At 51.4% G+C, this 20313-nt stretch overlaps 1 protein-coding gene across 6 annotated transcripts in view; it reads right to left on the bottom strand.

Annotated features, from left to right (window-relative positions):
• LOC111157341 (nucleotide binding oligomerization domain containing 2) overlaps positions 1-19541 on the bottom strand; it is a 36229-nt gene extending 16688 nt beyond the window's left edge. For 2 of the 6 annotated variants that reach the window (XM_022518663.1, XM_022518666.1), the window contains exons 1-4: positions 18038-18065; positions 12235-12701; positions 5878-5983; positions 1140-2955 (exon numbers count right to left, since the gene is read on the bottom strand). In XM_022518663.1, coding sequence (XP_022374371.1) covers positions 1140-2955; positions 5878-5983; positions 12235-12693 — 2381 coding nt within the window. In that variant the 5' untranslated portion in view covers positions 12694-12701; positions 18038-18065. Of the gene's footprint in view, positions 1-1139; positions 2956-5877; positions 5984-12234; positions 12703-13596; positions 14842-18037; positions 18066-19488 lie in introns of those variants that run through there. The other 4 variants (XM_022518665.1, XM_022518664.1, XM_022518668.1 and 1 more) reach the window with 4 other exon arrangements.
• Positions 19542-20313: the final 772 nt, after the last annotated feature.

The raw sequence follows: 20313 nt of genomic DNA, 5'->3' as shown, positions 1-20313 counted from the left end.
CTGATATATTTTTAACGTATACTATCTATAATATACATGTTCACCTACAAAATACGCTACATATTGTGTTATTATTACCTTATATTTATAAACTTATGAGCATGGACCCTATATAAGGGATAACACAGGCCACCATAGTTTCTAACAGATATGCATATGTTTGCTCCAGAGAAAAAGAAAATCTGGCTGCTTTGGCTCAGGGGAGGTATGCCATCCTAATCTATTCAAAGAGAGGTTTGTCCCTTGCTTAGGGTCAAATTAACGTCATGTGGGATAGACCAAAAACCCCAGAAGGCTGTGAGTCGATTTTAACGTTAAGCTACCACTTCTGCTTTCTCAGAGGTTTTAAATAGGGAGCAGGACATGCCCTTTCAAGGCAGGGAGGGAAGTGGGGGAGCCTGCAGCCTCCTGAGCATGCCCTCTGCGTGCACCTGGCCCAAGACGTGGAGAGAGATGTTCTGAAGGGGGAACCTCCCACCTCCAGATGGGGGTCCAGAAGCAGTACAGATGATGGCATCATCTCACGGGGGTGCCACACCACATGAGGGATAAAAGGGCAGGTGCCATTCTGCAGCCCCTTCCAGCTCTTGGATCCCTAAATTCGCATCTCATTGTGATCTCAAAATCTCTCATGGGGACTCAGTCACCTCTAAATTGTGGGTGGTTCCTAATAACTCACACATAATACACAAAACAGGACGTGTCACTTCAAGGTTCTCGTGGAGCCCCCAAAATCTATCCCTGGGGCAGGCTGCTTATGGGGAGTAAGGACTTGTCACCAGAAAGATGTGATTTGTTCAAACCAGCTCTGCCATCTCCAATGTCATGGTAGACCAAGGACTTTGCTTCTCTGGGCCTCATACAGAGGATAACGGGGAGACGGCCCAGCGTGTTCACCGAGATGAAAGGAGTTAATCGTAGGAAGTGAGTAACACAGTGCCTGACAGGCAGGACACTCCATAAGCATGGGGTCATCATCACTGCGAAACTAAGGCCCAGACTGGGGAAGGGACTGGGCTGGAGTTGCTTAGAAAGGGGTGGTAGGGCCCAGACTCCCAGGGCCCAGTGCCGAGCTCCCACAATGCACCTCAGCGCCGGCACTCCCCCACACCGAGCCAGCGCCACTGAGCAACACTCACTATAGAGCCTTGCAGACGTTGAGGCAAGGCAGCAGCTGCTCCACACCAACATCCCCTACGGAGTTGTGGTCCAGCTGCAGGGCCACGGGACGCCGGAGATGCCGCAGCACAAACGCCAGGGCAGCACACTCCGCGGGGCCCAGGCCGCAAAACGTCAGCTTCAAGTGCCCGACCTTGAGCCCCCGCACGGCCTCCCGGGCCAGCCGTTCCTCCTGCATCTCGTACAGGCTCCGGATGAGCCAGATGAAGCCAGGCATGGCGTGCATGCTCTTGGCCTCCCCCGGCACGGCCGGAGGGATGGAGTGGAAGTGCTTGCGGAGGCTGCAGGACAGACAGCTGCGGGCGCAGGCCTGGCGCTGGAGCAGGGCCTTCTCGGACACCTGGCTCCCAGCCAGCAGGCCCTGGTGCTCCCAGGACAGCAGCCCCGCCAGGAAGGCTGCTGTGATCTGGAGGTTGTGGGGCTCAGCCTCTTGCAGCAAAGCGGCCATGCTGCCCTCCTGGTGCTCTGAGCGTGGCACGCACATGGGGGGCAGCAGCCGGGCCAGCAGCGAGCTGCGTGGCCCGTGACAACTGAAGAGTTGTCTGAGCAAGGACGGCGACAAGTCAGCACTAAGCACAAGGTACAAGGCTGCAAAAAAACACTGGAAGGTGATGTGCAGGAATTCCAGGGGGGCTGTGCCCCCCTGCACAACGCTCTTGGCATGCACCAGGAAGCCAAGAGAAATGTCCTCGCTGTCGATGTGTGCTGCCTGGAGCTGCTTGTCTGAGAACACGTAGCAGCATGTGCCCAGGCCCCAGACAGCCAGCCGGCCCAGGTGCAGGAGGGAGGGGAGCCTGCCTTGAAGCAGGCCGGGTGCCAGACCGCAGGGCACCAAGTGTGGTGGGGAGGCATGCAGCAGAAAATGCTGCAGGATCAGCAGGTACAGATCCGTGGTGGTCTTTGGGGACCCGCCACCATGCAACAACAGTTCCTGGTGGCATTTGGACACCATCCACGAGACAACAGGAAGGTGGCACAACCCATGCAGGGGTGAGGTTGCTTTGAGCAGGCGGACGAGGCGGTCGGCCACCCCCGGCTCACGGTGGCACTTCCTCAGGTACAGCTCGATGCCCTCTTCCGAGAAGCCCTTGAGGTGGAGTTCCAAACGCAGGTATTTCCTGAGCAGTGCGGACACCGCATCCGGACGGCTGGTCAGCACCTTGCGCGCGTTCTTGAGCAAGTTGCCCTGCAGAAGGTTGAACAGCAGATTCTGGACAGAGGTGGGGTCGGTCGGAGAGCAGTGACGCTCACGATCCGAGAACCTGAACTTGAACTCATCAAAGCCATCGAAAGTTAAGAGGACACGGTTGGGGTGGTCAAGGAGGAACTGGAAGACCTCCTGTTGGCCAAGGTCAGGCCAACAGCAGTGTTCAAAGAGCAGCGTCTGCACAGACAGCGGCTTGACCACACACTGCAGCTGTCGGCAGCTGAATGGGAAGACGAAGAGAAATTCCTGGAAGTCACGCCCTGAGGCCCACAACAGGTGCATCTGCTGTAGCAGTGTGCTCTTGCCGCTGCCCGCCTCGCCCACCACCAGCACAGTGTCTGCATCTTCATTGAGGTGGTCACGGGTGCCGAAGAGCTCCTCCAGGCCCAGCGTCACAGGGCTCTTCTGTGGGAGTCCGGCCGGGCCCCGCTCTGTCCGGACTTCCAGAACATTCTCTGTGTATATTTCCTCTAGGCAAAGATTCTCTGCCCCATCGTAGGTGCTCAGAAAGCGAGACTGAGCAGATATCGTGGTCCTTAGCTTGGACATATACTTCTTACATGCAGCATCTGGAAGACCGAAGAAGAGGCTGATGAGGTAGGACAGTGGGGAGGATGGGCTCTGACAGAGCGAGGGCTGCACGAGGGCATGTGATGTTACACATGGAGAGAAGAGCCAGCATGTGCCAGCCCCGACTTCTGCAATCGCAAGCTATGGGCTTTGATGACAGATGCATAACCTTCCTAAGCCTGGGAATCCCCTCACCCACCCCCAGGCTTGAAGTGGGAAAATGGGGGTCCCTACCTTATAGGGTTTACATGGAGCAATTAAGATAATTCATGTCAAGTGCTTCATTCAGCATCTAACACAGTACTCCAAAGATATTTGCTAGTGGCATTATTATTCCTACTGACATCAGGAAGAGCAGTAGATTAGGGATGCCTGGGTGGCTCAGTGGGTTAAGCCTCTGCCTTTGGCTCAGGTCACGATCTCAGGGTCCTGGGATTGAGCCCTGCATGGGGGCGGGGTGGGGGGTGTCCCTGCTCAGCAGGGGGCCTGCTTTCCCCTCACTGCCTCTCTGCCTACTTGTGATCTCTCTCTCTCTCTGTCAAATAAATAAATAAATAAAATCTTTAAAAAAAAAAAAAAGAGCTATAGATTAGAAAGAGCATCAGGTGGGCACCTGGGTGGCTCAGAGGGTTAAAGCCTTTGCCTTCGGCTCAGGTCATGATCTCAGGGTCCTGGGATCGAGCCCCACATCGGGCTCTCTGCTCAGCAGGGAGCCTGCTTCCTCCTCTCTCTCTGCCTGCCTCTCTGCCTACTTGTCATTTCTATCTGTCAAATAAATAAAATCTTTAAAAAAAAAAAAAAAAAGAGCATCAGGCTGGGGTCAGAGGACCTGCCTGCCGACACCTGTCCAACCGAATTGGTTAGGATGGCCTTCGAGCCATTCAACCTCAGCTGCCTCTTTCTAAAGAAAAACACAAGGTATAAGAGCCCGGCAGCCCAGTTTCTGAAGTCAGATATGCCTGCGTTTGAAAGCTGGTTCCCTCATTACCTTGTGCAAGCCACTCAACCTTCCCCTTCTCAGTATACTTATCTCCAAAATTAGGGACAATCCACAGGTTGAAGGATTGTTACAGGAGGAAACGAGATACAGTAGAATTGAGCAAAGTCTGACATATGGTAAACTCTTGAAAGATGGTGTTTGTTATCATGATACTGATGGGTTTGGTAGGCATAACAGTAGTACCATGTCCCAATCCTCAGGATCTGTGAATATGTTACCTTACTTACGAAGGAGGGACTAGATAAATGTGATTAAACTAAAGAGACAGGGATTTTATCCTGGACAATCCAGGTGGACCTAGCACTGTTTGGTGTCAGGGTCAGTGGGGTGCCGGGGTCAAGCACTTGGACAAGAGTCCTTGATCAAGATTCACTTCCCCATCCTCTTCATTTAACCCTCGGCAACCCTCTTACACACGGGGTGTGTCCACAAGGCTGCTGCTTTTCCTTTACCATCCTAATAACCAACGTGAGCAAACTACTTTCTGTATCAGGAGTCGGTTCCCCTTTTAGGGAATGGGGAAGTGGTAGTCCAGGGCCCCCAGGGTGGGGGGACCTTTGGGCATCACGGGTTCACTGCTCCAACCAAAGATCGGCGCCCTTGTTCTCAACTCAAAAGCTAACAAGTAATTCTCCCAGGGCACACTTAGCATACTGACGCTCTATTCATGGTCCTCCAAAGCAGTTGTCCTGTATTTCTCTTCCATCTTCTGTGCCCAGAGCTGATGAGCATCATTGCTCTTAAAGCCCTCTGGATATACCAGGAGCACAGAACATGGATAACATAAAATATACACCTTCCTTTCAAATACCCTGAGATCTAATGCAGGTTCTCCAGATACCACCAATATAAAATTCTCCAGAAAAACAAGGATCTTTCATTTTAAAAATAAACACCGGTCAATTGTCAACCTCGGATTGGTCACCCTGGGGAATCTGACACCATGTCACAGAGTTACGACCCGTGATATCAACAGTGGACATTAACCAAGGCCCAACCCGGGGAACCGTGCTCTATGCCATGCAGCCCCAGTTGGAAACTGATGTCTGTGCCCTGTTTTCAGGGAAACGGTGCTCATCGAGGCACCAAGCACCGGCTGGCTTCTAGCCATCCTTCCTGCAGGCAATGCTTGCCACCCAGAGGGTAGAGCTCAGAGTAGTAAATCTCTCCGCTAGCACCACCCACAGCTCAGAGGCCCTCACTGCCAATGAACAATCCCTATGGTGACAGGGGAACAAGACATACAAGGCTCGTGCCTGCTCTTTACAACGGACGATCTCTCTTCTCCCAACGAAAAGGGAAGCAGCGGTGAAGACGGTTTAAAAACAGACCCATCCTCCCCACCTCAACCCCCACCTTCCTTGCCCCAGTTTTCACATCCGTAAATTGGAAAAAAATGACACTGATTTCTCAAGGTTGCCATCAAGGACAGATACGATAAATAAAGCACCTTGCAAGGATGTCTGCCAGGTTCCAGCTGTGGGATCCAAAGCCCCTCCCGTCCCTGGGTTGGGTTGGGTTGGTGGCTGTGTGCTAGGAGAGACACCACATTATCTAAATCCGTGGGTCCTGCAGTTTCTGATAGTGAGCAGTAAATTGCAGAAATCAAGAGATAACAGCCCTATCTCAAAACGTACCCTTTGCAGCACAGATAATAAGAGTTTGGCTAGTGAAGCTCCAGTTATCACTGTCCAGCTCCGGAAGTAATAAAAGCTAACGCTAATACTACACATGGTAATCCTTTCAATCCTAGTGGCGGTGTTATCCTTGAAATCAGGAAACTGAGTCCTAAGGAGGCCCACACAGCCAGGAAGTGAAATTCTAAAGGCACGTCTCACTCCAGAGTTCTGCTCTTAATCAGGACTCTGTAAAGCCTTTCTTTCCCTTTCTTGTGAACGGAGAGGAACATATAAGTATATACCTTCAAAAGGCAGGGCCACCGAGACTGGCAATTTCTGAACATGACGTAGAAGGAAGGCAGCCAACCCATTCGCCTTCACTGTGGCAAGATCGAGGAGCTTCCTTGCCTATGGGGAGAGCAAAATAACATAAAAAAAGTATCTTTCCAGAAAGGCAGATGGAGATGGTGTGGGAAGGTTTCTACTGATCACTAGAGTTTCATAGGTGTCTCCCTTCCACCACAGTTAGAGGCCAGAAAAACCCCCAAACAGCAAGACGAGTTTAAAGAAGTCACTAGATGCTGCATGATGAAGCGAACACTAGAGCACACACACACCCGATCTGGCTCCCACTAAAAAGGAACAACTTAAAGAAAAAAAAGCCATAAATCTGTAAACCTGCAAGGATAGGAAAAACAATTCTGGAAGTGAGAACTCATCTGGAAGACAGGTGATTGCATGGAGCCGCGAGGCTGGGCATACCATCCCTGAGCACGATGCCCACATTTCCATCTCCAACCTCACCTGCTCCCCTGAACCTTGGACACGCACACCCGAAACTGCCTGCCCACCATCTCCACTTAGATGTCCCCAAAACACCTCCGACTTAACATATCCACAATCAGACTCCTCATCTACACCCACCTGCAAACCTACAGCCTTCCTCCTCCCAAGCTAATGTCAATGCCACCCTTCCAGCTGCTCTGCCCCAGACTTCCAGAATCGCCCTGGAAGCCTCTCCCCTACAATCTGCCCAACAAATCCTGTTGGCTTGAACACGAACACATAATCAGAACAGCACAACAGAAGTAGAACGCTCGCTGCCCAGAGGGTACACACAAAGGTGAGTTGTATTTGTAATGTTGGATCTTCTAGTATCCATATTTTTTAAAGTAAAAACCAATGTAATCCATTTCAATCATATATCTTATTTAGCCAAATATAGCCAGAATATTACCATTTCAACATGTAATCAATATAAAAAATTACTGAGATATTTTACATTCTTTCTTTCATATTAGGTCTTCGGAGCAGAATCCCCATCATGGACCACAATTCCCAACCCCATGGCCACATTTCAAGTGCTCAAAAGCCACATGTGGCCAGTGTCTACCCCAGTGGACACACAGCTAGAGAGCCCAGCCCTTTCTTGTCCCCTCCTCTATGCTACTGTCCAAGCCACCATCAGTGCCCACCTGGAAAATGGCAAATGCTGCCCAACTGGTGTCCTGCTTCTGTCCCTGTCCCCAGAATCTATTCTCAACACCACAGGCTGAGTGTCATTCTTTAAAAGTCGGATCATACCTCTCCTGTTACAAATGTCCCAGCATGTCCCTCATTTTTCTCAGAGTAAAAGCCCAAGGTCAACAGTAACCTATAAGGCTCCAAACAGACCAAAGTGCTGTCTGTGACCCTCGGGATCCTGCTTAACTTCTCTGACCTCCCCCCTTATTGCTCTTCCCCCTGCTCATTCCACTAAGAATACCAGCCTCAGGGTTTCTGGAAATATCAAGCATGCTCCCACATCCAGGCCTTTGCTGGGGCTGTCCCCTCTGCCTGGAATGCCCTTTCTCCAGCTGTCCACATGACCCCTTCCTTCACCTCCTTCAAGCCTTTGCTCAAATATCACCTTCTTGAGAACTCCCCGAACACTCTATTTAAAATTGCCATCACTACCTCCACTTCCTGTAACTTTCAAACCCCAGACCCACTCTAGTTATTTTCTACAGCACATCCATCACTTTCCAACGTGCCCTGTCATTTGCTTCCTTTTGCTTATTGTCCATCGCCCTGCACCAGGACATGAGCATCTCCAGGATGAGGATTGTTGTCTGTTTTGCTCACTGCTGTTTCCTCAACACCTAGAAGAGTGCCTGGCACAGAGCATGCATTCAAGGACTTGCCAAAGGAATGACTAGTAATGGACTTAGAAGAACCCAGAAAGCCGGATCCTAAGCCAACAGTGGGCAAGTTGAAAACCACATAACATGTATCTCAGACTCTATAAAGATCTCTGGAATTAAGAGCATCAGGTACCTCCAGAACCAAAGGAAATGATTCAAGTAAGGAGGGTTGAGTCAACATGGTTTATAAAACAGATCTCTTGGGCACCTGGGTGGCTCAGTGGGTTAAGGCTCTGCCTTCAGCTCGGGTCATGATCTCAGGGTCCTGGGATAGAGCCCCGAATAGGACTCCCCTGCTTCCCCCCTCCCTCTGCCTACCTCTCTGCCTACTTGTGATCTCTCTCTGTCAAATAAACAAATAAAATCTTTTAAAAAAACAAAAACAAAAACAGATCTCTTGTTCCCCTGACCCACTCCAAGCCAACAGCAACTGTTCCTGCCCTGCCGTGGCAGAATATGGAGATTTATATCTGGAAAGGCTAAAACAGGGTCCCCGGACTGGGAGGCAGCAGGCACAATAAAGGACGTGGGCATCATGCCCCCAAAAGAAGGTTTAAATGACCATGTGCACAATGAGTGCTGAACGCAGAGACCTCTCTCCACCACAATCACCGGCCAGCCCTCTTACTCACTGGGGTCCCACAACTCTGGCAGTCAGACCAGCCTAGGAGGAATGGTCTAAAGATACAAATACCATCACTTCCTAAACGTCTACAGTGAAACGCAAGGTAGACAGGTTTCACCTATAGGCTCTGAGTTTCCGGTAAGTTTTAGGGAGTCTATTTCAGTCATGAGCAGCCAACTAAGGAGCATCATATGCCCAAAGAAAGCATCTCATGTGGGAAAATAATGACCAACCCAAAATTTTATACCCAACCAAAATGTTGATCAAGTGCAAGGAAACTTGTAGCTATATGCAAGCTTAAAATTTTAATTCCCAGATACTCATTTTACAGATTCTGGAAGATATCATCTCCCACAATAGAACAAACCAAGACAAAGGAAGACTAGATGACTCAGGATAGAAGAAAACCAACACAAGAGGACTAGGAAGGGAAATCTCAGGATAATGGCTCTACCATAAGTAGAAGGAGATTGGAGCAACGTGACTTAAGAGTCACACATGTTCAGGGGAATTATTTCCTAGATGTCCAGGCACACCTGGCTCTAATCCTTATCTATATTTGGCTCGTCTACACCACAGGCTAATATCATTCTTTCTCTCAACCCCTGTGGCCTGGATCAGCTGAGGACACCCATTTCACCCTTGTGAAGTATCTGGCTTCCCTATTCCTGGGAGCTGGAAGAGCCTTGGAGAAGCTTACAACTGAACACACAGAGCAGCCCACTTCCTCTGACTATTCCTGGACATCCAGCCTCTGACTCATCGCTGCCATACCAGACCCTCCAGCTCTCAGGACTCACTCAATGACCTTGCCCACTGACTTCCCAGCAGGAGCCCTTAGAAAGCCTCCAAACAGTAAAGCCAAGACCAAGTCTCTGAGGCCCTGTTCAGTTTCCCTGCCCCTGGAAGCCTGCATCCAAGAAGGAAAGGCAGGACATCTCTTTCCTTGACACTGTTATGCTTGTGCTTGCTAGAACTTTTTCAAAGCAAAACACATTGTTTGGAGAATTATTGCATAAGGTGTCAAAACTATGAAGAAAAGCAAAGAAATGATTTTACACGAAAGTCAGGCTACGGGTAGCAGTGGAGGAAAATACTAGTAACATTCTATGTCTTTTTGTGAGTGATGGGAACATGTTGAAATCACACCATATGAAATTAAACACTTTCTTGCTGGCATGCTACATTTCCCAAGTTAAAGGTGTTGCAGTTAATATCACAAAAGAGTCAAGCTATTCAGTCTGACCCTGGCCTAGCAGCCTGAGCAGGTGCATGAGTCAGATGGACTGCTGGTTTGATAGCCTCAAGTCTGCTGACAACTCTTACACCCAACTGCGCAAGGTCATCACACGAAGCCCCACATTTCATGTCAGAAAGAGAAGAGCATTTGCTCTGGGGACAATCAGGCCTGGATTGGAACTCTAGCTGGGCCACTTCCCAGATGGTGGTTTGGACAGTTCCTTTATTGTTAAGAAACAGTAGAACCAACACGACACGCCGAGAAGGTTGTAGTGTGGCATAGAAATCACAACCTTCAAGGGCTATGGACCATGCCTGGCACATGGTAGGCACTCACTCAGCAAACTACTGTTTGGGTCTTTAAGGGATCTGGTTCTACAACTTGGATCTAGTTCTTGCAACACTGCATCTAATTCTTCAACTGAAGCATTTTCTCAGTCCTCAACCTGAAATCTATGACAACCGCCTCCTTCTAGAAAATTACAAGTTCAGTTTAGAGAGTAAACAAAGCAGTCCTGGGTTGGGGGGATAGGTCAGTTGGACATACCACAAATGCCAGCCACAATGAATCAGAAATTCAGCCACAGAAGGCAACCCATCAAGTTGGAGAATCAGAGAGCTCAGAAAAAGCTTAGAGAAAAGCTGCATTCCAGAAACTTAAACCTCGGGCCACCCAGTCCCTTGGGAAATGCCTATAACCCTCAGAGGTCTTGTCCGCCACATGCTCTGCACAGTCCCAGCGACGGGTGCTTTTGCTGTCCACCCAGCCCTTTCTTAACATGGAGTTTTAGCTCATTAAAATGCAGCCTTGCTTCTTTCCTAATATTAGCATTTAAGGTTATAAATTTCCCTCTATGTTCCACTCTAGCTGTACCCCATACATTTTTATAAATCAGATTCTCATTACTGTTTGGTTCTAAATTATTTTCTGATTTCCCTTATGATTTCTTCTTTGGCCCATGATTACCCTATTTCCTTTTCTCATCAATCCAAATACCTCCTCGATGCATGTCCTGTCCCCTCTAGGCTCGAGGCTACCTTCTCGAAACCCCTCAGAGCATCCACACCAGACTACACTGTTGAACACTGGATCAAAGATGACAAGACACAATCCTTGAACTTCCCAAAGGGGCTGATTCACTCTCCACAACGGATCACAAAAGACACCAGGGCAGGTGCAATGACAAACATGCTTTCTGGAACCCCCACAGGGCCAGGCTTGAGGAGCTGGGGCCGGCCCAGGGTAGAACTGTAGGTTTCACATGCACTGATGAGTAACAAGAGGGGCCCACAGCACGTGAGCTCTGTAAACATGCAGCCTCCTTGAGCCAGCTTTCAAACAGCCTTGAGGACACACTGGCTTATCCCATCGGTCCCAACCTAGACTCACCTAATCACCAAAGACATTTTTTTAACTGACAAATAAAAACTAGAACATTCCCCAGTTCGGTTCATCCTCACACTGCCATTTAATTCCAATTCATTCATTCATTCATTCATTCATTCAATAACTGAGGTGTTCCATCAATGAGTATTTATTTAGTGTCTATTTCAAGAAGCTTTAAGAGCCCGGCACATACTAAACAGCATCTAAACAGAATCTGGCCAACAGAGTGCCTAGGTGGCTCCATCATCTAAGTGTCTACCTTGGGCTCAGATCACAATCTCAGGGTCTGGGGATCGAGTCCCTCATCAGGTTCCCTGCTCAGCAGGGGAGCCTGCTTCTCCCTGGGCTTCTGTGCCACCCCTCACTTATGCTTGCTCTCTCTCAAATAAATAAATAATCTTAAAAAAATAGATTCTGGCTGAATAAATAAATGCATACATTAACAATGAACAAGGGAGTCAAGGTACCAGGTCCAACACGGGACTTCCCTGCCATCAAACCACTGTTCTGGGCATTAGTTCTCCAGTACATAAAAGGGGATGTCAGTGACGGTTCCATCTGTATCTCAAGAGCTCTGAGGGTCGCTCTTTAGGGTAAAATGAATAAAGAGTTTCAAAACCACCCAAAAGACACTTCTCCGGTCTCATGGAATGGCGTTTTTCAGAGGGAGTTATACCCCAGCTCTGAATGTCTATCAGCCAAAAGCAAGTTCGTATCAGAAATCCAACATAGACAAGTGAACAGCACTGGTCCACAGTGTGCTAATTATGAACGAGTAGCAATTAAATGTTAAATTATCTATTAAATATAATGTAATAATTAATTACGAAATACAACTTAATGAATTCTGATGTTGAGCTGTTAATTTAAGACCGTCAAAAAGCGTACAGAGTACCGTTGTAACACAACTAATGGCGGCCAATGGGACGGATAACGAGTGGATCCTATGCACTAGACACTGCCGAAAGGGTTACACGAATCAAGTCACTGACTTCTCCTGAGAACCTTACTGATGCTTCACAGATGAGAAGAGACGGGAGATTAAGGAGGGAGAGTTTCCGCAGAGAAGTCCTGAAGACACAGAGAACGGGTCCCGAACAACTTTTACCTGCCGGGTGACCTTGTTAGGGGGAAGGCCAGCCCGCCCCCCCCAAGACAAATCCGTCCTGGTGACTAAGCACCCTTTTCCCGTGAATTCTGATTACCCAAGACCCAAGTGCCTTACCCGCTGGGAGGACGTGAAGATGGGCAACCGGATTTCATCACATTCGTACTGGCTGATGAAACCGTGCTCCCAGGCTAGATCCAGCACACCCTCCACGTGGCTGTGGAGCCTCCTGACGATGGCTGGCCGGTGACTCTGCAGGTCCCGGGCTGGGTGGGGCGAGTGGGGGTCCCAGCAGCTGGACAGCTCCCGGGCCTGGTAGTCGGTCTGGGCCTCCCGGACGGCCGCGATGAGCTGTTCACAGCCCCAAGTGCCCTTGTTCCAGACAGTGTCCAGGAGGCGCCTGGCCAAGTGTGAAAGCGGCTGGCCCAGGAGGCTGAGGCCCTCGTAGTCTTCCCAGGAGAGGACTTCCCAGGAAAGCAGCCAGTCCAGGATGCTCTCGAAGCCCTCCAGGGACCCCGAGACAATTAACCCCACCAGCTGGCTCCTCTGAGCCTGGAAAGCCTCCTGGGTACACATTTCATAACCTGGGGAGGAGAGTGAGGTCAGTGCAGAACTCCTCTGAAGGCAGGCAGGGGGCAGTGGGGGCGGGGGTGGGGAGTGACGAGTCAGCCCCACCCCAACTCTGAGGAGGCCATGGCTCTGCTGGGACATGACCCAGTCCAGGATTCCAAGCTCCCCCTTGTGCAGATGTACAGAATGAGGCCCAGACAAGGCAAAAAATGGGCTCGGGGTCCTACAGAGAGTTTGAAGCAGCCATGAGTTCAAGCAAGGCTCCTGGTTTCCAAATCTGCACTTCATCCCTGGCTCAAGAAGGCTTGGTAAGGCTTGAGCTAATAGTCAGAGCAAGGATTCCCAAGGGATCTGGAAATTAACTCTCTTTGGGTCCCTAGGAGCAGGCTCTGCCCTGCTGGCTGGATTCAGGCTGAGGGCTGTGCTCTCGCCAGTAACAGCTGATATTTACTAAGCACATGTGAAGGGCTGCCAATTGGTCTAAGTGCTCCCACATGTGAATTCATTCAACCCGCCCAACCACTCTGAAGCAGGGGCTGCAATCGACCCATTTTACAGATGAAGAAACCGAGGCACCGACAGGCCAAGGGACTTGTACAAGGATTCCCAGGCAGATGAGGTGGAGCTGGGGTTTGAACCCAAGCAGTGTGATTCCAGAATCCATGCCCTTAATTCCCCCACATTTGGGATCCCCCACAGGGCCCCTAAGCCCATGCCTGCTAGGGTAACCCACCACAACCCCAGGGGGCAGACCAGAACATTGCTATAAAGATCTCAGCCCAGGTGAAGCAAAAATCCAAGTGTACACTAAGTCAGTTCAAAGTTCGGGGGAGCACGGACCCCAGTTGAAACCGCCTCCTTCCCAACTATCTCCCGGCCCAGGCCCTCGCTTCCTTCCCACTCTCTCACCACATTTTATGCTGTCGTCTCTGCCCGTGGCTTACTCTGGGCTCAGCCTTCAGGCTCTGGGCTCTGGGAGTTTGAGGGGAAGTTTTTGATTTCTCCGAGCTCCAGGCCCCGGGAGGGTCCCCAAGCAGCAGAAGAAAGTCTCTCAGGTGGGTCCATGCCGCGACTGTCACAGGGATCAGGGACATGGACGGGTGCAGTGCCCAGAGAAAGCGAAAGCAAAAGGGAAAAGGAAGAGGAACACCTCCTTCTTTTTCCAAAACATGGACATTCTGAGTTACTCGAGGGAGGAGACGCCAAGGCCCTTGGAGACTTTGTCTCTCTCCTGTATGCTGTTTATGTGTCTCTCCCCCTTCTCGGCCCGAGTAGAAGCCTGGGTCTTACTCATCCTGGCATCCCTAAGCTTGGCACAGGGCAGAGCCTCGGGGAGGCACGGTGGGAATGCTCATGAGTCAAAAATCTACCGAGGAAGGGGAGGGCCTGGAACATTCTGTGCCTGCCCTCCTATGCCAGCCAAGGGAAGGAAAAGGAGACATCTCCAACTCAGACTGTTGCCAGCACTCAGGTTGGAAGCCTTGGGCTGGCCAGAGAGGAGATAAGGTAAGGCAAAGTTGCCTGCATGTCTGGAAGCTCGGGAGGGCATTCCCCATCTAGAGGCTTCTATAGGGCCATTCTCTCTGGCCAGGCAGGCCTCCGCCCTGGGCCCACGGCCAGGCAGAGAAGTCAGGACGGCAGACATGGAGAGATGGGAGAGGGGAGAACAGGACAGGTAGGAAGACCTCTGGACTTGGCCCTGGCATGACTCTTGGCTGTGGAAACCCCAACACCACTGCCACTCCTGCCCAGGACCTGGGGAAAAGAACCACCACCCTCTGGGAAGAGCCCAGACATGGGGTGGGCACTCTCCCTCTGACCCCATGCCTGGAGGGCAGGCGTGCAGCCAGGAAATAAAGATGTTGCAAAGTTCACTTAAGACCGGACAATACCTACTCCTCTTACCTAGCCGATGCCTGAGGATGGACAGCTCCTCCCTCCTCTGTATCCAGAGAACCTAGACCACACTCTCCCCCTGCAAAGATCATTAGGCTTGATGGAGCAGGCACAGCCTTGAGCAGGAAGGCCAAGGCTGAGTGGCACAACGCTGGCAGGTCTGGATTCACCCAGACCCCACTTCCCGGGGAAATCCCAGAAGGATGGCCTGGAAGCCAGAGTTGGCCAAGCTACTGTGCAGTAACTAGGTCTTTCTCATCAGTTCTGCTGTAAAGCCTTGTGCATCCACCATGACCTGCACTGAGCCACTCCCTGGACCTGAGACACACCCTCCAGTTGTGCTCACCCCCCGGGGACAACCTGGGAGAGTAAGCAGGAGTCCTTCCCAAACACCCCAAGTCTGGAGCAACTGACAAATGCTTGAGCCACACACATCCAACCAGTGACATCAAGGATCTGCAGACACCAGGAAGGAGAGGCAGGCCTGAGCTCTAAGGGCTGATGCTCTATCCCCCTCAGCAGCTGGAAAGCCCCAACTCTTCCCCTGGCCTCCTTCCAGAAACCTCAAAGCAGGAAGAATCCCCAAGGATGCATTTGGTCAAAACCCTGTTTCTGAGCAGGCATTGTCCTTTCTTGCTGTAAACGTCCCTGGGGGAGAACCTGGCTTTGCTGCGGTCCTCAAACAACCAGCTCAGGAAGTTCACCATCATGTCCAACTTAAGTTTCTCCTGCTTTGACTTCAATTGGGCATGAGAGAAAACAGATGACCAATCATCCCCTATTTCATAAAAATTGTCCCTAAAGTCCTGTTTCTTGCCCCTATATCACCTGTTCAGACCATTTCCCACCAACACCCAGAGCCTTCTCTTCCTCTGGCAGCTCCAATTCCAAATTCCCCAACCTCCTTTCACAGCAGGAATCCCGTGTGTTGTCTGTACTGCTGTCCTCCATTCTTTCCCACCTGTCCCCTCCAGGCACAGCCCCCCAGACTGTCCTTGTCTCAGCTGGGTTCTCAGCCCTCGACCAGCTGGCTAGGCCAAAGGCATCTATCAGAACGGCTCTCTCTCCCCTCGCAGCACGCTCTTCCCTGCCATCGGGGACACCCCATCTCTGACTTCTCCCATCCCACTGGCCGCTCCGTCTGTCTGTCTCCTTGGCTGGCTCCTGCTGCTGCGAGCCCCAGAGCTCCCGGGTCGGGTGTCTCTTCTCTGTACCACTCTCTCCCTAAGTGAGTTCGCCGGCTCTTACAGCTCTAAATGCCAGCCCCAAATTTTATTTCCAGCTCCAACCCCCCCATTAAACTTTCCCAGTTGCCCCTAGGCACCTGCCCGTGGACCCATAACGGGCATCTCAGACATAGTAGGCACAAGTCAGCATTCCAGCTCCTCCCCCTAAACAGCCCCCATTTCAGGAGATGGCAGCTCCAAGCTTCCAGACTCTCGGGCCAAAAACCTTCAAGTCATCCCCAACTCCACCTTTCTCTCACATCCAAATCCTCCTGACCCTACCTTCAAACTTGACCCCAAATCGGAAAATCTGATATTGTCCCATGGCCTCTATGCTGTGCATACAAGCCCCCAGGGTCTCTCCCCAGCATGGCAATGGCGGTCAGGTCACTACCCTCCCCCTCAGCCTCCTGCCCTGACTCAGAGCAGGTGACTCCTCTCTTCAAAGTCCTCCAGTGGCTCTCACTGCACTCGGAGTAAAAACCCAAGTCCTCACAGTGGCCTTCAAGGCCCCACACAATGGACCCCCACTTCCTGACCCCTTACCTCTCCGCATTCATCTCCTACTAACCTCCCCCCCCCCCCCCCCCCCCCCCGCGCGCTCTTCACCCATCCTGTTCCAGCCGCACTGACCTCCTCCTTGCTCCTGGAACAAGCTGGACCTGCTCCCACCAGGCATGCCTCTGCCTGAGGGCCTTTGCACAGACTCTGTGCTCTTCCCTCCACGGGTGCTCTGTCCTTCCCTTCAGATGTTCACATAGCTCACCCTTCACCTCCTTCAAGGCTCTGTTCCATTGTCACCACCTCCGAGAGGCCCTCCCTGACTATGCTTTATAAACCTGCAATACCCAAGCCCAGCCCTCACCCCCGTTGTCTGCTTTGTTTTTCTCCACAGCACCTCTCACTGCCTGATAGATCATGTATATACTTATTTGATTGTTGTCCTACTCCTTTCTAGAATATGAAATCCATTAAGGCAGGGAGTTTCATCCGGACTTTTTTTGTTTTTTATTGCTACAGCCCAGTGTCTCACCCAGTGTATCGATAAAGATCATTTGAATGAATAAAAAAGTGAATTGACTCTACATGGCTCCGGGAGACAGAAGTGGAACTGAGTGGTGGAAATCTGCAAGCCGTCGATTTTAGCTCAGTGTAACGAGAGCTGCAGGACGATGAACAGGCACCCCCATAAGTCATCATCACTGACCATATGCAGCCAGAGGGGTCCTGCACCAGGTGGGAGGTGGGTGGCCTAAATAGGGGTCCCTTCCAGCCTCAGCTCCCCAACTGGCAAAGGGGATCTGAGTAACCAACGAACTTAAGGGCACAGTGATGGGGACAGGAGAGCAGAGGCAACAGGAGTGTCACTCTGATCTTCACCAAGGGGACAGGTGACATGGCAGACAAGAACAGTCCATGCGGAGACCAAGGCCACACAAAGGAGAAGCCTACAGGGTCAGAAAGAGGGAGACAACCAAGAGCAGACACACAGCCAGGGATCCAGCTGTGGGAGGAGATTTGGGGAGGCTTTTTAGTTTCCTGGAAAGCAAACAGTAGGACCGGATGGCTGCTCCCCAACATGAGGACCAAAGGACAGGGCAGAAGGCACAGAGGATGCGAGGCTGGGCAGGCCCGGGTGTGGGCCCCTGTGGGAAGGGATGGGGATGAGCAGAGGTCTGCACACCCACCAAGGGAAGGAAGGAGGCAGGAGGCTCCCCTAAGAGTTACAAGGCCATATGGGCAGGGTTAGAGACCATCCAGGCAGTGCTACCTATACCCACCCATTCACAGGCATGATGAAGATGGGGAAACTGCGGCCCAAAAAGAGGAGTCGCAACTGAGCGTTGAGGAGGCTTCCTCTAAGAACTGAAATCTCATTCCAAGGCCAGCCCTGTGCCTCGGAACTTCTCCTTCTGCAGGCTCCCCCTCCAAACCCGTCAGGATGGCAGCACACAGCCTCTCTCCAGACCTCAAAGTTTCAGGGGGCCCGGAAGTCCTGCTCACGCCCCCAAGCCTCCTCATCCTCTGTAGCCGCTGTCCGCCAGGGGCCTCCGCTACCTCGAGACTCCCCCTTTTCCTTCGACCTTCCATTTAGACCCCAGGACTCCCGAAGGGAAAACCAGGGTATCCCCCCCCCCAAGCCCGACGCCTGGGACAGCTCAAAAGCCAAGTGTCCGAGTCCCGGGCGCAGCTCCCTGCGCTCCCGTGCAGCGTAGAGGGGCACTCACCGCACAATCACCTGCGCCCCAATTCCGCCTTGCGGTCTGGGCACAACCCTCAAGGCTCGGACTTCCACTCCGGCTCCTCTCAGGCCCCGCCCCTTCTGTCCCGGCGCCCGCCCCCGCGCTCTGCCCACCCACCCCGCCCGGCGGGCCACACCCCCCCGCTCCCGACACCCCGCCCCGCACGCCCTAGACCCCGGGTTCAGGCGCCCCTCCCCCGCGCTGTACCCACCCACCCCGCCCTACGGGCACAACCCCGGCCCGGGCGCCCCGCCCCGCAATGGGCCCACCCAACCTGCGGGGTAGGCCACACCCTCCCTTAGCCCCCGGCGGGAGGGCCCAGCCCCGCGCCCAACCCTGGGCTGCCCAGAGGTTTCCCGAGACTAGGCAGGAGGGCGAACAGGAACAGGCCTGGGCAGCAAGTCAATGGGACCCGGGACTAACTGTGTCCCACTTAGTGAGCCACATTTGTATTAGAGGGAACCAGAGACCCGCTCCGGAAACACGCCCCATACATCCTGTGGAAGGAAAACCTAGGAAAGCTGTGGGAGCCAGAGTTAACCGCCGCACCCTTTGACAACCAGTAAGCCCATAGTCATCTAAAGCCTTAAATACTGAGAAGTCCCAGAACAGTATTTTCAAAAGTGTGATGGGTTTACATGTCAGGTGAGAGTAGAGCGAGCATTTAAAGCTCTGCAAACCTTGTGTTTCAGCTGGAGCAAGCCCTCCGTGTTTGGAACTAATGGGGCTTGAGCCTCTGTCTACCACTGCCCGGTCCACTCGGCTCTGTTAGGATGTCTAACTAGAATTTAACAGCGCTGTTTTGCTTCCATTAAATTACATTTATTTCATTTTATGGTTTCCAGTTCTTCCGCGCAAGTGACACTGGTTTTCCGTTGAAGGTATTAAAACGTTCCTTTTAAAACGCTCATATTTGGACATTTTCTCATGTAAACCAAAATATCTGACATTTTTACATGATGCTTATTATGCACCAGGCTTTACCTATATTAACCCAATCAATCTCAGCTACGGGATACTGGCTATCATTATTTAAAATTTATAGGTGAAGAAACTGAGGCACAGAAACGTTAATTAACCCATGGGTAGTGACTGCAGAGCTAAGGTTTGCTCCCAGGTGTCCGGCACCAAGGTTCTGGCTCTGATCACCACCCCACATTGCCTCTAGGTATATACCTGCACAGGCGGCCTGCAGTGGCCTGGGGTGGGGGATGGCTGCTGAGTTAGAAGGACTGCCTCTACCCCAGGGAAATCATTCCGATGGTCCACAGATCTATCTACAGGATGTTGACCACCCTCTTATCTGTAACGATGAAATTACTGAAGAACGCTGACAGAGCGACGGAACTGATTCATCTTCTCTCCTATCCCATGGCCAACCTGGGAGCACATTTTTCAGCTTGACCTTCAGAACAGAGAATGCAGCCACTTCTTACCTTATCCACCACGACCACATCGCCGTCGTCTCTCCCCTGGGTTATGGCAAGAGCTCCCAGCCATTGTCCGTGATTCCAGCTACAGTCTTCAACACAGCAGCCGCAGGGAGTCGGTCTAAAAAAAGAGAGAGAGTGTGTGTGCGAGAGTGAAATTATATCACTCCTCTGCTGAAACCCTTCCAATGAGTCCCATCTCAGAGGAAAAGCCAGTGGAGGTCCTTGAAATTGCTGTTTGCCCCCAGTTCCCTCTCTGAACTACCTCCTCATTCATTCTGCTCCAGCCACACTGGTCTCCTGGCTGTTCCCAGAACATGCCAGGCCTGCTGCCACCACTAGGCCTTTGCATTTGCCATTCCTTCTGCCTGGGATGTTTTTCCTCTAGAAATCCACATGGCTCCCTCCTTCATCTCTTTCAGGCCTTTACTTAAAAGTGTGACTTTCTCAGGGAGGCCTTCCCTGACCATTCTAAGTACAACGGCACCCCCTCCCCCTGCACACCTTCCTTGCTTTATTTTGTATTTTTCTCCAGCGCACCTCTCTGTATACAACACCTTGTGTATATTTCCTGTTTTACTGTCTTTGATGTTAGTCTGTAAGAGAAACCTTTCTGTCTTGGTCCCTGTCTTATCTCAAGGCCTAGAACAAGAACTGGCATGCGATAAATATTTAAGTGAATATACCAACAATGATGCTCTAGTCTAATAACCAAGGAAAGTGGATGAAATTGGAGCCCACAAGAGTCACAGCGTCATAAACATCATGTTGGGTGAAAGAATCCAGATGCAAAAGCATCATACTCTCTGATAACATTTATATAAAGTTCAA

The sequence above is a fragment of the Enhydra lutris genome, unplaced genomic scaffold (assembly GCF_002288905.1).
Source record: "Enhydra lutris kenyoni isolate GAN:26980312 unplaced genomic scaffold, ASM228890v2 scaffoldscaffold54, whole genome shotgun sequence".
Lineage (NCBI taxonomy): Eukaryota > Metazoa > Chordata > Mammalia > Carnivora > Mustelidae > Enhydra > Enhydra lutris.
The sequence above is the reverse complement of the archived record's forward strand: the minus strand, read 5'-3'. Positions and strand labels throughout refer to the sequence as shown.